At 36.3% G+C, this 14,893-nt stretch overlaps 1 protein-coding gene across 1 annotated transcript; it reads left to right on the forward strand.

Annotated features, from left to right (window-relative positions):
* Positions 1–1,144: 1,144 nt before the first annotated feature.
* LOC117909876 (disease resistance protein UNI-like) lies at positions 1,145–12,333 on the forward strand. The gene is made up of 2 exons (XM_034823922.1): positions 1,145–1,309; positions 11,380–12,333. The coding sequence occupies exons 1-2, from the start codon at positions 1,145–1,147 to the stop codon at positions 12,331–12,333; spliced, it is 1,119 nt and encodes a 372-aa protein (XP_034679813.1).
* Positions 12,334–14,893: the final 2,560 nt, after the last annotated feature.

Genomic DNA, 14,893 nt, shown 5'->3' on the forward strand with positions numbered 1-14,893 from the left:
ATTTTTGAAAGATTAGACTTTAAATAACTAGATAAATGCGGGATTATAATTCTAATTGATGAAAATAAGTTTTAGACGAATTGTAGTATTTTTGGGATTGAAAGATTAAATTACGACATAGGATTTTTGAAAAATTACTTAAGGACCTTTGTTTTGAAAATAGAATGTAAAGTTTAGAATGTAGCAAATTTGTCGAGACCAACATAAGTTAATTTATACGAAAATTTTCATATATGGTGATTAGACATAACTAAAGGAGGGAAGATAAGATATGGGTTATTTTAAATTTTGAAAAGGATATTCAACCTTAATACTTTGTCTTTTAATTGCTTTTAAGTTGAGTTAAATAAATTGGTAGAAATAGAATAAGATAACAAATAAAAGGGAATGATTGAATTAATTAATTATGGATATTAGAGGTTTTTAAGAGAATTATTAGGATTTGGGCAACCTAATAGGCTAAATTGATGTGGGCATGGGCCAATGAGGGTGGCTAGCATAGGGGGCATGGGGCCTTTCATCAACATGCTTGGGTTGGGCTCCAACTCAAGCCCAAGGCACCATCACCATCATAGCTTGGGCCTGGGCTCCAACTTAAGCCCAAGTTCAAGGCCAATATGGGCAAGCCCAAGGCATAACTTGAGGTGGACTTGGGCCGGGAAGATGGCTGGCATGAGGCTCTTCACCCACACAAACGGGCCTGGGCTCCAACTCAAGCCCACATCCATCATCAATGGGCGAGCCCAGGTCTCCTTTACTCCACCACCGGCGACGCGACGGAAAGGGAAGCAGCAGCAGCAACCCGGCGGCATCCAGAAGACATTGCCACCGTCGATGATGACCGGCACGGCTGTTCACCTGGCCGGAGCGGGTCAAGGCGAACCATGCTTACGTCGAGGAAAAATCCGCTAGCAGTCTCGGGGTGCGTCTGCTGCCAGCTTGGTCGGTGGAGGGAAAGCTGCAGGCCATGAACAATGGAGGACGGGGCTGGCGGTAAGACGACCTTCAGATGCTTCAATGTCACGGTAAGTGAGCTCATCGTTCAGCGTAGTGGCACCAAAGCGCGAGCTGGTTGTGCATAACTAAAGCCTCTCTGCGAAGCATGTTGGAACTCGCCCCGGTGTCATCCTGAACAACGGCAATAATGTCGGGATCTCTGGCAAGAGATCACCTACATCACCCAGATAATACACGAGGGCGCGCTCAGTGCATTGCAACAGCAACCTTGCTAGCTTCAGGTAGCCTAATAATGGAAGATGGTTTGGCAGCGGTGATGGAGGTGGCAGCCGGTCCTGGGAATGTGTCGAAGGTAGAGGGCATGGAATCAAGGATATTAAGCGGTATGGGTTAACAGGAAATGGGTGTGGAAAAGGTAGTCATATTTGCATGGCTCCCACGCACATGGGTGGATGAACTTGAGATGCTAGTAGAAACATTGGAGAGAGCTTCGGGGGGAGCCATGCATGGCTTACTAGAGATGAGGCAAAAGGGCAGTGGATCTGACGTGAACCAAAGCAAAAGGGATGCACCCATACGCAGAGAAGGAATCTTCTACTCCTTAGAGCTCATACAACGAATGAGATCCAAGAACAAAGATGGCCACAACAAATGAGAAACTCATGCAAACAAAGCACCAGGGAAACAAGCCAAAATATTTTCAGATAAGGCTTCTCTTCTTAGGTCGTCAATGAGCCTTCTGATTAGGTGGGAAAAACCCTTTCAAATGCAACTATGGACATTTTCATAACAGAAGCAAAGAATTACTAAAAATCAACAATGGCAAACCTGAATACTCGGTTTTATATTAATGAGCAAGCGGCCTTCACTATCCACCCCAAGCAAACCAAACAACATGCAAACATTAGCAAGATATATGGAGGAATAATAAGTAGATAAATCAATCAACAAGCCTATAGTATTCATACCTGTGGAAGTATTTCTCCAGCAAAGACCCACAAGACTTTAAGTTTTGATCTAGAAAAATCAGTCTGCCCCCCCTTCCAGCCAAGTTTCCTCCTCTAATCCCCAGAACCCCTCCTCTGCTATCCTCTTCCCCCTCAAAAAATATCTCATTCAAAACCCACTCTCCTATTCCCCCGTCAGCCAGCATAGGAGACCCCAACCACCCTCATGGGCAGCCAGGCCTCTGGTTGGTTGTCCACGTCTCAGAGCCTGCCCGGGAAGGTCTCCCTTCCCTTCCTCCACAAATGTCATGCAAAGGGAGTAGAAAATTCTCCCGTCCCCCCCCCCTCTCTTTCACTTCAAAAAGGGGTCTATAACATCAAAGACTTCAATATTTATCAAAACTAAAATGTCAAAATTTATCTAAATCAAAACATCCAAACTATCATCAGTATTTTCAAAATTAAAACATCCATATCTATAAAGCTAAAATCAATATCATATTCAATATTTACCTTCAATTCCCTTCGAGATGCAATTGATTGTCTCCTAAAAAAAATTCGTACCCTAACTCTATGCATGATCTTTCAAGAGATCTTATTGTACATCACGTTGAACCCTACCAGAATCTTCCCCCTTCCCCCCCCCCCCCCCCCAAAGTGTTCTTTCTACCCCTGAAAAAATAAAATTGTAGTTGTCTTTTTCCTCCCCAATCCCTCCATTTTCCTCATTTTTTTATCCACAAATCACTTTCTTAATACGCTAAACATCCTCTCCTACCACACTGAATATCTTTTTCTTAGAATGTTATCCATTCTTTCTCCTAAAAAACCACGTCGAATCTCCAAATTCCACCTTGACCAAATCCCTGCTCTCCTTTTCCAAAACCTTCCCCATGTGTTAAATTTTGTCACTTACTAAAATATGTTCTCCATATTTTCATAATGTAGCTCTCAATCATTTCTTCTCTTGGTAAGTTTTACTTTCTCTTTCTCTCATTTTCCAAAACCTTTTCCACGTGTTGAATTTCTCACTTACCAAAATGTGTTCTCCATATTTTCATGATGCAACTCTCAATCATCTCTTCTCTTGGTAGGTTTTATTGTCTCTCGCTTTTTCTTCCTTTTTCATTTTGGTGATTCTTGTTTTCCACCTTTGTTAACTCTCTCTTTGATAAACTTCAATGCAAAAACATAAAAATAAAATTAGATTGAACAAATGAATAATAATAATAAAAAAAAAAGAAAATGATGAAATTATAAAAGATAAATAAGTTAATATAAATAAATAAATAACAAGATAATAAATAAAAATAAATAAGTAATAAATAATAATAATAATAATAATAATGACAATAATAATAATAATAATAATAATAATAATAATAATAATTATTATTATTATTATTATTATAATTATTATTTTTATTATAATTATTATTATTATTATTATAATAAAAAAGTGTCATGCAAGCCATGCAAAGAAGTTTTAGTCATGCAATCACGCAAGTCATACAAAAAGAAGTGAGTCAACAGGTGACCTAAATGGGTCAAATGTTTCCAAATGGGTCAAGGTGATCCTGAATGGGTTGGATGTGTCTAAATAGGCTAGGGTGATTCTAAATTGGTAGGATGTGCCTAAACTGGCCTAAGTGACTTAAATGGGCTTAAGTGTGTCTAAGTGGGCTTAAGTGGACCTAAGTGGACCTAGGTGGGCTAGGTAAGCCTAGATAGGCCAAGGTGATCCTAAATGGGCCAAATATGTTTAAATGGGCCTAAGTGATCCTACATGGACCAAATACGTCTAAATAAGCCTAAGTGGACCTAAAAAGTGTCTAAGTGACATAAGGTGATCAGGATAGTGCCTACGTGACCTAGGATGATTAGGATTGACCTAGGGTGATTAGTATAATGCCTAAGCAAATCTAGGTTGGTCTAAATGCACCTAGGTAAGCCTAAGTGGGCCTAGGTGGGCCTACATGGACCAAATGTGTCTAAATGGTTAGAGTGATCTTGAATGGGCTGGATGTGTCTAAATAGACTAAGGTGATCCTAAATGATTCGGATGTGCCTAAATGGGCCTAAGTGTGTCTAAATGGGTCATGATGACCTAAATGGGTTGGATGTACCTAAATAGGCTTGAGTGTGTCTAAATGGGCCTAAATGAGCCTAAACAGGCCTAAGTGACCTAAATGGGCTTAGGTGTTTCTAAATAGGTCAGGGTGACCTAAATGGGCCGGATGTGTCTAAATGGGATGATCCATAATGGGCTAAATGTACCTAGGTAGGCCTAAGTGAACCTAGGTGGGCCTAAATAGGCCAATGAGTGTCTAAATGGGTTAGAGTGGCCTAAATGAACAGGATGTGATGGGCCTGGGTGTGTCTAAATGGGCTTAAATGTGTCTAAACAGGCCTAAGTGACCTAAATGGGTCTGGGTGTGTCTAAGTGGGCCTAAGTGAACCTAGGTGGGCCTAAATGGGCTGAAGTGTGTCTAAATGGGTTAGGGTGACCTAAATGGGCTGGATGTGCCTATATGGGTCTGGGTATGTCTAAATAGGACTAAAAGTGTACCTAAATGAGCTATCTTAAAAAAGAATTAGAAAAAGAAAATCCTAAATCTAACTTGGGGCTACCAATGGTCATAAAAAGGGGTTAGATGAATCTCTCAATCAAAGTCTCTAAGGTGGCTAAAAAAAGGGTAAGTTATATGAGTGGCAATGGACTACTAAGAACTACTGCGGAGTACTGAAAGAGCACTTAATAAGGCATGTGCTAAGGGGACAAAATGGAGGGTCTACACCTTTATTTTCTTTATAGTATTGACTTTAAGCCAAAACCTTTCTGATAGGGATCTTAAGATTTTTCTTACCACTTTAGAGTCAAGCATTTGTTCTCTTAGGTTAAAAAAAAGTTCATAATGTTACTCAACTCTGAATAGAATGTAAAGAAATTATAATTCTCTTACATTTTAAGGCTTTCAAATTTGGAAATGAGCATTTTTAATTTAGACAACTTCATAGCTAAAGTGCCTTCATGAGTAATCTAGAGAATGTCCTAGACTTCCTTAACATGTGTATAGTTGGCTATCCTATTAAATTTGTCTGAACTTACTCCATTGAATATGTTAAAGGAAGCCCGAGTATTGGCCTCACTCCCTTCATTATCAATGTCTAATCCATAGGAAGTCCCAAAAAATTTTTAAAGCATCAAATAAGTGGAAAATGAGGAAGGTACGAAGAATGTGAGGATTCCTTACATTTTTCGTACACTTTCTAATTTTTAAGTATTTTTTAAGTTTGATTTTTTTGGGCATTATTTGAACACCCCTTAAGTGTAATAAACTCACTTAAACAATAACCAAGTCATATGAAGTCCCCAAAAAATTTTAAAACAACAAAGATGTGGAGAATGGGGAGGGTACGAAGAATGTGAGGATTTCTCACATTCTTCGTACCCTTTCTAATTTTTAAGTATTTTTGCAGTTTGATTTTTTCAGGCATCATTTGAACACCCCTTAAGTGTAATGAACTCATTTAAAGAATATCCAAACCATATGAAGTCCCAAAAAAAATTTAAAATTTCAAAGAAATGGAGAATGGGGAGGGTACGAAGAATGTGAGGAATCCTCACATTCTTCGTACCCTTTCTAATTTTTAAGTATTTTTTAAGTTTGATTTTTCCATGCATCATTTGAACACCCCATAAGTGTAATAAACTCATTTAAACAATATACTAGTCATATGAAACTCCAAAAAAATTTTTAAAAACATCAAAGATGTGGAGAATGGGGAGGGTACGAAGAATGTGAGGATTTCTCACAGTCTTCATACCCTTTCTAATTTTTAATTATTTTTGGAGTTTAATATTTTCGGGCATCATTTGAACACCCCTTAAATGTAATGAACTCATTTAAATAATATCCAAGCCATATGAACTCCCAATTTTTTTTAAAAAAATTCAAAGAAATGGATAATGGGGATGGTACGAAGAATGTGAGGATTCCTCACATTCTTCGTACCCTTTCTAATTTTTAAGTATTTTTGGAATTTGATTTTTTTCGGCCATCATTTGGACACCCTTTAAGTGTAATAAACCTATCTAAATAATATCTAAGCCATAGGAAGTCCCAATTTTTTTTTTAAAGCATCAAATAAGTGGAAACTGAGGAGGGTATGAAGAATGTGAGGATTCCTCACATTTTTCGTACCCTTTCTAATTTTTAAGTATTTTTTAAGTTTTATTTTTTCGGCCATCATTTGAACACCCCTTAAGTGTAATGAACTCATTTAAACAATATCTAAGCCATATGAACTCCCTAAATGTTTTTAAAAGTTCAAACAAATGGAGAATGGGGAAGGTACGAAGAATGTGAGGATTCCTCACATTCTTCGTAGCCTTTCTAATTTTTAAGTATTTTTGGAATTTGATTTTTTCGGGCATCATTTGGACACCTTTTAAGTGTAATGAACCTATCTAAACAATATATAAGCCATAGGAAGTCTCAAATATTTTTTAAAGCATCAAAGAAGTGTAGAATGGGAAGGGTATGAAGAATGTGAGGATTCCTCACATTGTTCGTACCCTTGGCAAATTTTTAGTATTTCTAAAGTATGATTTTTCTGGGCATCATTTTAACACCCATTAAGTGTAATGAACTCATTCAAACAATATCAAAGATACATGAAGCCCCAATAATTTTGTTTAAGCATCAAAGAAATGGAGAAATGGGATGGTACGAAGAATGTAAGGATTCCTCACATTCTTCGTACCCTTGTTATTTTTTCGTATTTTTTGATTTGATTTTTCCAAAAATCATTTGAACACTTCCTAACTGTAATGAACCTATTTCAACAATATTTAAGTCATATGAAGTCCCCAAAATTTTTAAATAGTTCAAAGAAATGGAGAATGGGAAGGGTACGAAGAATGTGAGGATCCCTCACATTCTTTGTACCCTTATTAATTTTTTTGTATTTTTGGATTTTGATTTTTTCGAAAATCATTTGACCACCTCCTAAGTGTAATGAACCTATTTAAAAAATATCAAAGTCATATGAAGTCCCCAAAATTTTTCAAAAGTTCAAAGAAGTGGAGAATGGGAAGGATACAAAGAATGTGAGGATTCTTCACATTCTTTATACCTTGTCTAATTTATAGTATTTTTGGATTTTGATTTTTTCGGAGATCATTTGACCACCTTTTAAGTGTAATGAACCTATTTGAACATAATGCAAGCCATATGAAGTCCCCAAAATTTTTAAAAAGTTCAATTATTGTGGAGAATGAGAAGGGTACGAAGAATGTGAGGATTCCTCACATTGTTCGTACCCTTGGCAATTTTTTAGTATTTTTAAAGTATGATTTTTCTGGGCATCATTTTAACACCCCTTAAGTGTAATGAACTCATTCAAACAATATCAAAGATATGTGAAGCCCCAATAATTTTGTTTAAGCATCAAAGAAATGGAGAAATGGGATGGTACGAAGAATGTAAGGATTCCTCACATTCTTCGTACTCTTGTTATTTTTTCGTATTTTTTTATTTGATTTTTCCGAAAATCATTTGAACACTTCCTAATTGTAATGAACCTATTTCAACAATATTTAAGTCATATGAAGTCCCCAAAATTTTTAAATAGTTCAAAGAAATGGAGAATGGGAAGGGTACGAAGAATGTGAGGATCCCTCACATTCTTTGTACCCTTATTAATTTTTTTGTATTTTTGGATTTTGATTTTTCTGGAAATCATTTGAACACCTCCTAAGTGTAATGAACCTATTTAAAAAATATCAAAGTCATATGAAGTCCCCAAAATTTTTCAAAAGTTCAAAGAAGTGGAGAATGGGAAGGGTACGAAGAATGTGAGGATTCTTCACATTCTTTATACCTTGTCTAATTTACAGTATTTTTGGATTTTGATTTTTTCGGAGATCATTTGACCACCTTTTAAGTGTAATGAACCTATTTGAACATAATCCAAGCCATATGAAGTCCCCAAAATTTTTAAAAAGTTCAATTATTGTGGAGAATGGGAAGGGTACGAAGAATGTGAGGATTCCTCACATTTTTCGTACCTTGTCTAATTTTTTTAGTATTTTTGGATTTTGATTTTTTTAGAGATCATTTGACCACCTCGTAAGTGTAATGAACCTATTTAAACATCATCCAATTCATATGAAGTCCCCAAAATTTTTAAAAAGTTCAATTATTGTGGAGAATGGGAAGAGTACAAAGAATGTGAGAATTCCTCACATTCTTCGTACCTTGTCTAGTTTCTTAGTATTTTTGGATTTTGATTTTTTCGGATATCATTTGACCACCTCGTAAGTGTAATGAACCTATTTAAACATCATCCAAGTCATATGAAGTCCCCAAAATTTATAAAAAGTTCTAAGAAGTGGAGAATGGGAAGGGTACGAAGAATGTGAGGATTATTCACATTCTCGTACCTTGTCTAATCTTTTAATATTTTTGGATTTTGATTTCTTCGGAGATCATTTGACCACCTCCTAAGTGTAATGAACCTATTTAAACATAATCCAAGCCATATGAAGTCCCCAAAATTTTTAAAAAGTTCAATTATTGTGGAGAATGGGAAGGGTACGAAGAATGTGAGGATTTCTCACATTATTCGTACCTTGTCTAATTTTTTAGTATTTTTGGATTTTGATTTTCTTCGGAGATCATTTGACCACCTCTTAAGTGTAATTAGCCTATTTAAACATCATCCAAGCCATATTAAGTCCCCAAAATTTTTAAAAAGTTCAATTATTGTGGAGAATGGGAAGGGTACGAAGAATGTGTGGATTCTTCACATTCTTTGTACCTTGTCTAATTTATAGTATTTTTGGATTTTGATTTTTTCGGAGATCATTTGACTACCTCCTAAGTGTAATGAACATATTTAAACATAATCCAAGCCATATGAAGTCCCCAAAATTTTTAAAAAGTTCAATTATTGTGGAGAATGGGAAGGGTACGAAGAATGTGAGGATTCCTCACATTCTTCGTACCTTGTCTAATTTTTTATTATTTTTGGATTTTAATTTTTTCAGATATCATTTGACCACCTCATAAGTGTAATAAACTTATTTAAACATCATCCAAGTCATATGAAGTGCCCAAAATTTATAAAAAGTTTTAAGAAGTGGAGAATGGGAAGGGTACGAAGAATGTGAGGATTCTTCACATTCTTCGTACCTTGTCTAATTTTTTAATATTTTTGGATTTTGATTTTTTCGGAGATCATTTGACCACCTCCTAAGTGTAATGAACATATTTAAACATAATCCAAGCCATTTGAAGTCCCCAAAATTTTTAAAAAGTTCAATTATTGTGGAGAATGGGAATGGTACGAAGAATGTGAGGATTCCTCACATTCTTCGTACCTTGTCTAACTTTTTAGTATTTTTGGATTTTGATTTTTGCAGATATCATTTGACCACCTTGTAAGTGTAATGAACCTATTTAAGCATCATCCAAGTCATATGAAATCCCCAAAATTTATAAAAAGTTTTAAGAAGTGGAGAATGGGAAGGGTATGAAGAATGTGAGGATTCTTCACATTCTTCGTACCTTGTCTAATTTTTTAGTATTTTTAGATTTTGATTTTCTTCGGAGATCATTTGACCACCTTTTAAGTGTAATTAACCTATTTAAACATAATCCAAGCCATATTAAGTCCCCAAAATTTTTAAAAAGTTCAATTATTGTGGAGAATGGGAAGGGTACGAAGAATGTGAGGATTCCTGACATTCTTCGTACCTTGTCTAATTTTTTAGTATTTTTGGATTTTGATTTTCTTCGAAGATCATTTGACCACCTCTTAAGTGTAATTAACCTATTTAAACATCATCCAAGCCATATTAAGTCCCCAAAATGTTTAAAAAGTTCAATTATTGTGGAGAATGGGAAGTGTACGATTCCTCACATTCTTCGTACCTTGTCTAATTTTTTAATATTTTTGGATTTTGATTTTTTTCGGATATCATTTGACCACCTAGTAAGTGTAATGAACCTATTTAAACATCATACAAGCCATATGAAGTCTCAGTTGACAACTACGGCTTTAGTTCAAAAACGAAACCTCAGTTGACAACTGTGGCTTTAGTTCAAAAATGAAGCCTCAGTTGCCAATTCAGGTTTTAGTTTAAAAATGAAGTCTCAGTTGGCAACTACGGCTTCAGTTCAAAAATAAACCTCAGTTGTCAACTAAGGTTTTAACTAAAATGATTAAAAAAATATATTTTTTAATGACATGGCGCTTACGTGGCATCAAAGAGACCAATTTGAACATAAGTTTCAAAAAGTGGTTAGATGTTATATTTTTTTTTAATAAATGGGCCATTTTGACCCAAAACTCTGGTATTGGGAACTTTGTAAACAAAAACATAAAGTCGTTTTCCATCTTCATCTCTCCCACTGCAACCCATCACCTGTTCTCTCATCCATCATTAAATCTCTTTTTGGTTAAACTCCGACTCTTGTTTTCTCCATGGATGTTGCGACGGATTGCGCTGCAAAGGGTGCTGCTCACTCTCGTCATCAGCTCCCACAAAATCTCAATTCTTTGGCAAACGCAATGGAGAAACTCAAGCATGTCTATCAAGATGTGAAAGAAAGGGTGAAGCGTGAAGAGCAATTTTAGAACAAGCGTACTCGTGAAGTGGATGCCTGGCTCTGCAGTGCGGAAAACATGGGAAGGGAAGTGAACGAGTTAATGGTAAAAAGTGATATAGAAATCCAGAAGAAATGTCTTGGATCCTGTTGTCTCACAAACTTCCGCTCCAGTTACAAGCTTGGGAAAATGATTAGAGAAAAGGTGGCTACTGTGGCGGAACCACAGAGCAGAGCACATAATTTGGACGAGGTGCCTGTCCCGTTGATTCATCCAGCGGTGAATGAGATGCCTATGGAAAAGTCTGTGGGCTTAGATTTGTTGTTTGACAGGGTTTGGAGATGGCTCGAAGATGAACAAGTGGGAACTATTGGAATATATGGCATAGGGGGTGTGGGGAAAACGACTCTCTCGGCAAAAATCAACAACGGGGTCTTGAAAAGGAACAATGAATTTGATGTAGTAATTTGGATTACTGTGTCCAAAGTAGAAACGATTGAGGGGTTCAGGAACAGATTCTGAATAGATTGGATGTTCCTGATTACAAATGGAAAGATAGGAGCCAGGATGAAAAGGCTTTGGAAATATTTCAAGTTTTGAAAACAAGAAAATTTCTGCTCTTTTTAGATGATATATGGGAGCGGCTTGACCTCATGGAAGTGGGGATTCCTCCTCTAAATAATCAAAATAAGTCCAAACTAGTACTTACGACGCGCTCTCAACAGGTTTGCCACCAAATGGAAGTTCAGAAGATGGTTGAAGTAAAGTACTTGGGAGAGGAGGAAGCCTTTGCTCTGTTTCAGGCCAACGTAGGAGAAGATACTTTAAATTCCCATCCACAGATACCAAATCTTGCTAGAATTATTGCCCAAGAGTGCCACGGTTGCCTCTTGCCCTCGTTGCCATAGGACGAGCATTGGCCGGAAGTACAGCTCCAGAAGAATGGAAGATGAAAGAACAAATGTTCAAGAATCAGTCATATGAGTCTCAAGGTATATACTCAGTTTTAGAATTGAGTTATGATAAGTTGCCTAGTGATACCATCAAATCATTTTTCATCTATTGCTCTTTATTCCCCGAGGATCATGAAATTTGTTGTGATCAGCTGATAGAACTTTGGATTGGGGAGGGATTCTTGGATGAATTTGATCATATACATGAAGCAAGAAACCAAGGCGGTATCATTATTGAGCATTTACAGCATGCACATCTATTGGTGAATGGTATATCTGAGAAATATGTGACAATGCACGACCTAATTCGTGATATGGCCTTGTGGATAGCTGGTGAACACGGGAGGAAGAAGAAATTTGTGGTACAAGAACAGGTTGAATCGATTGAAGCTGACAAAGTGGCAACATGGAAGGAGGCACAGAGGATATCATTGTGGGACTGTAGTGTGGAAGAGCTGAAAGAGTCACCATCTTTCCTCAATCTTGAGACATTGATAGTATCGTGTAAGTTGATGTCATACCCAAGTGGACTCTTTGGGTATATGGCTATTATAAGAGTTCTGGACTTGTCCAAAAATTTTGGATTGATTGAGTTACCAGTGGAGATTGATAGGTTAGCAAGCTTGCAGTATCTTAATTTGTCCTACACACGGATAGTAAAGCTACCAATCCAGCTCAAGAAACTGTCAAAACTAAGGTGTTTGATATTGGATGAGATGCATCTGCTTCGAACAATTCCTCGTCAACTGATATCAAAGCTTTCATCGTTGCAGCTGTTTAGTATTTTCAATTCCATGGTTGCCCATGGAGATTGTAAAGCCCTATTGAAGGAGTTAAGAGTGTTTGGAGCATTTGAATGAGATCTCCATCCGTCTAAAACGTGCTCTCCCCACCCACACATTATTCAATTCCCACAAGTTGAGAAGGAGCATAAGACGGCTAAGCCTGCAAGACTGCGCCGGCATGAGCTTTGTCCAACTGTCCCCTCATCTACAGATGCTTGAAATCTATGCATGTTCTGAACTGAGGTTTGTGAAAATCTCTGCAGAAAAGGAAGGCCCATGTGATATGGTCCATCCAAATTTCCCAAGCCACCAATATTTCTGCAAGCTTCGTGAAGTAGAGATAGTTTTTTGTCCAAGATTGTTGAACTTGACATGGCTTGCTCACGCTCAAAACCTTCTGTCCCTGGTTGTTAGAAACTGTGAGTCTCTGGAAGAAGTGATAGGAGAAGGTAGTGGAGTAGCACAAATTGAACAAGATTTGGTGGTCGTACTCTCAGGACTCAAAACTCTCCATTTGTGGAGTCTACCAAGGCTAAAGAGTATATATGGAAGACCCCTGCCATTTCCTTCCTTGAGGGAGTTTAATGTGAGATTCTGTCCAAGTCTTAGGAAGCTGCCATTTGATTCTGATACCTGGGCTAGTAAAAATCCATTGAAAATCAAGGGAGAAGAAGAATGGTGGGATGGACTCGAGTGGGAGGATCAAAACAGTGCTAAGCTCTCTCTTTCTCCATGTTTCGTGCCTGTGAGGTGGTGATGATGGACTGGTGGTGGGATCAATCTGTTTTCTTCCTTCTTCAGTGTTCAGGGTGTTCTTCCTTTCTTTCTTCTTTCTATAATTTATAATATGTAATATATCTGTTGTACATTTCTTGCCTGGATACATTGGTAATTAAATTTTCTATATTCTAGCCTATTTATGATGATATTTACAAAAGTTCGTTTTTGTTACGAAATAATGAGAATAGGTAATAAAAAAAATAGAATAAGAACATACGGATTTATGTGAAAAACCGTCAACGGAAAAAACAACGGACAAAGGAAAAGAAGATAATTAACAAAACAAGTCCATATCAGGGGGGCTTCGCCCTCACACCCCCAGCGGAATCAATGGTGGGCTATGACCACCATATACTCCCCAAAAAATCTCATAATTTTTGTTTCACCACATATGTTGTATTGCGAGCTTTTCGGGTCGGATAAAATATAATTCAAATCATCAAACTCTAACAATTTTCATATAGTAATTTTAGCATCCTTTTAATTATTATACATTCTTTCATTTAAATGATTTTTTCTTCAAGGCTGCTTTTAAGATTCTCCTCACTCCATTTTATTCTCATTTTGTTAAACCAACTTAGTTATTTTGATTGTTGGCAATTTTGGCTTTAAGTTTTTTTATTTTAGTGAGGGTTTCATAAAAGTTACTTATTTGATAGGGATTTGATAAAATATACTAACAGTTGGCTTCAATTTGATGAAGCTTTGTAACTGTTAACCATTTTTCTTTGCCTTTCAGGACTATTTGATTGTTGAGAAAGCGAAGAAAAGTGTTAATTTGACAGAAAAAAAATTGGTTTCAAATCCAAATAGATGTGCCTAGTTGTGGGTATACTCTTCACTATGAAAGAACCATAATGAAGTGCTAGAATCCCATTTTCCCTCAAGTAGCGGGTTGTTTGGTAGTCTAGAAAATAGGGAAAAGTATTGGGTTCTAGGTGCTATAAGTGTTAATGGAAGGGCTGGAATCCCATTTTCCCCTCATGTTGTGGGTTGTTTGGTAGTCTAGAAAATAGATCAAATTATTAGGTTGTAAGTGTTACGTAAGTTTGCACTTGTTGGGATTGTGTGGAATTAATCTCTTATATATTTACACAATAATGAGAATAGGTAATAAAAAAAAAAACAAAAAAAAAAAACCACACAAACAGAATAAGAATATATAGGTTTATGTGGAAAATTCTAAACGGGAAAAACCATGAGTAGAGGAAAAGAAAATCCATTATATCAAAAGATTGGTATAAGAGGAAAGAATTGTGAATAGTTACAACTGAAGCATAGTTATTATAACCCTAAAATTATATATCGTCACACACACATATATACATATAGCTATCAAAGATATAATTTTTTAGAGAGATAGAGAGAGATAAAATATTGACAAGTGGTGGGGCAAATTTTTTTATTCGACCATGCATATGCAGCATGAGGAACCAGGATGAGGTAACGCACAAAGCAATTACATGTGAACATTTCCATTGAACAAACAAAAAAGGTTCAAATTTTATAATCAAATTTATAACTTATAAATTGTCAATTTTATAAGAAATGTATGCAACATTATTTTTAAAAGGTTGGAACAGCTGACCATGTTTATGTTCATTAAAATATTGACAACTGGAAGTATAGATTATTTTTTGAAAGATAATGTTTTATAAGGTTGGAACAGCTAGCCATGTTTATGGTTCATTAAAATATTGACAACTGGTTGGACAAACCATGATGGTAAATTGGTGAAAACTACTATGAACCTATTTTCAATATCGATGGCTTCAAGGTGATATTGGCAAATATTTTTTATTGAAAACAAGGATGTATAGTTATGTAATTTTTTAAAATATCGATTAAATAAAAA

The sequence above is a fragment of the Vitis riparia genome, unplaced genomic scaffold (assembly GCF_004353265.1).
Source record: "Vitis riparia cultivar Riparia Gloire de Montpellier isolate 1030 unplaced genomic scaffold, EGFV_Vit.rip_1.0 scaffold454_pilon_pilon, whole genome shotgun sequence".
NCBI lineage: Eukaryota > Viridiplantae > Streptophyta > Magnoliopsida > Vitales > Vitaceae > Vitis > Vitis riparia.

What these genes read in the sequence shown, in the direction of transcription:
- LOC117909876 (XM_034823922.1), top strand. Translation starts at nt 1,145, where the DNA reads ATGTCGGGATCTCTGGCAAGAGATCACCTACATCACCCAGATAATACA. An exon ending in GTCCTGGGAATGTGTCGAAG is followed by an intron (nt 1,310 to 11,379) that starts GTAGAGGGCATG and finishes AAATCTTGCTAG; the next exon opens with AATTATTGCCCAAGAGTGCC.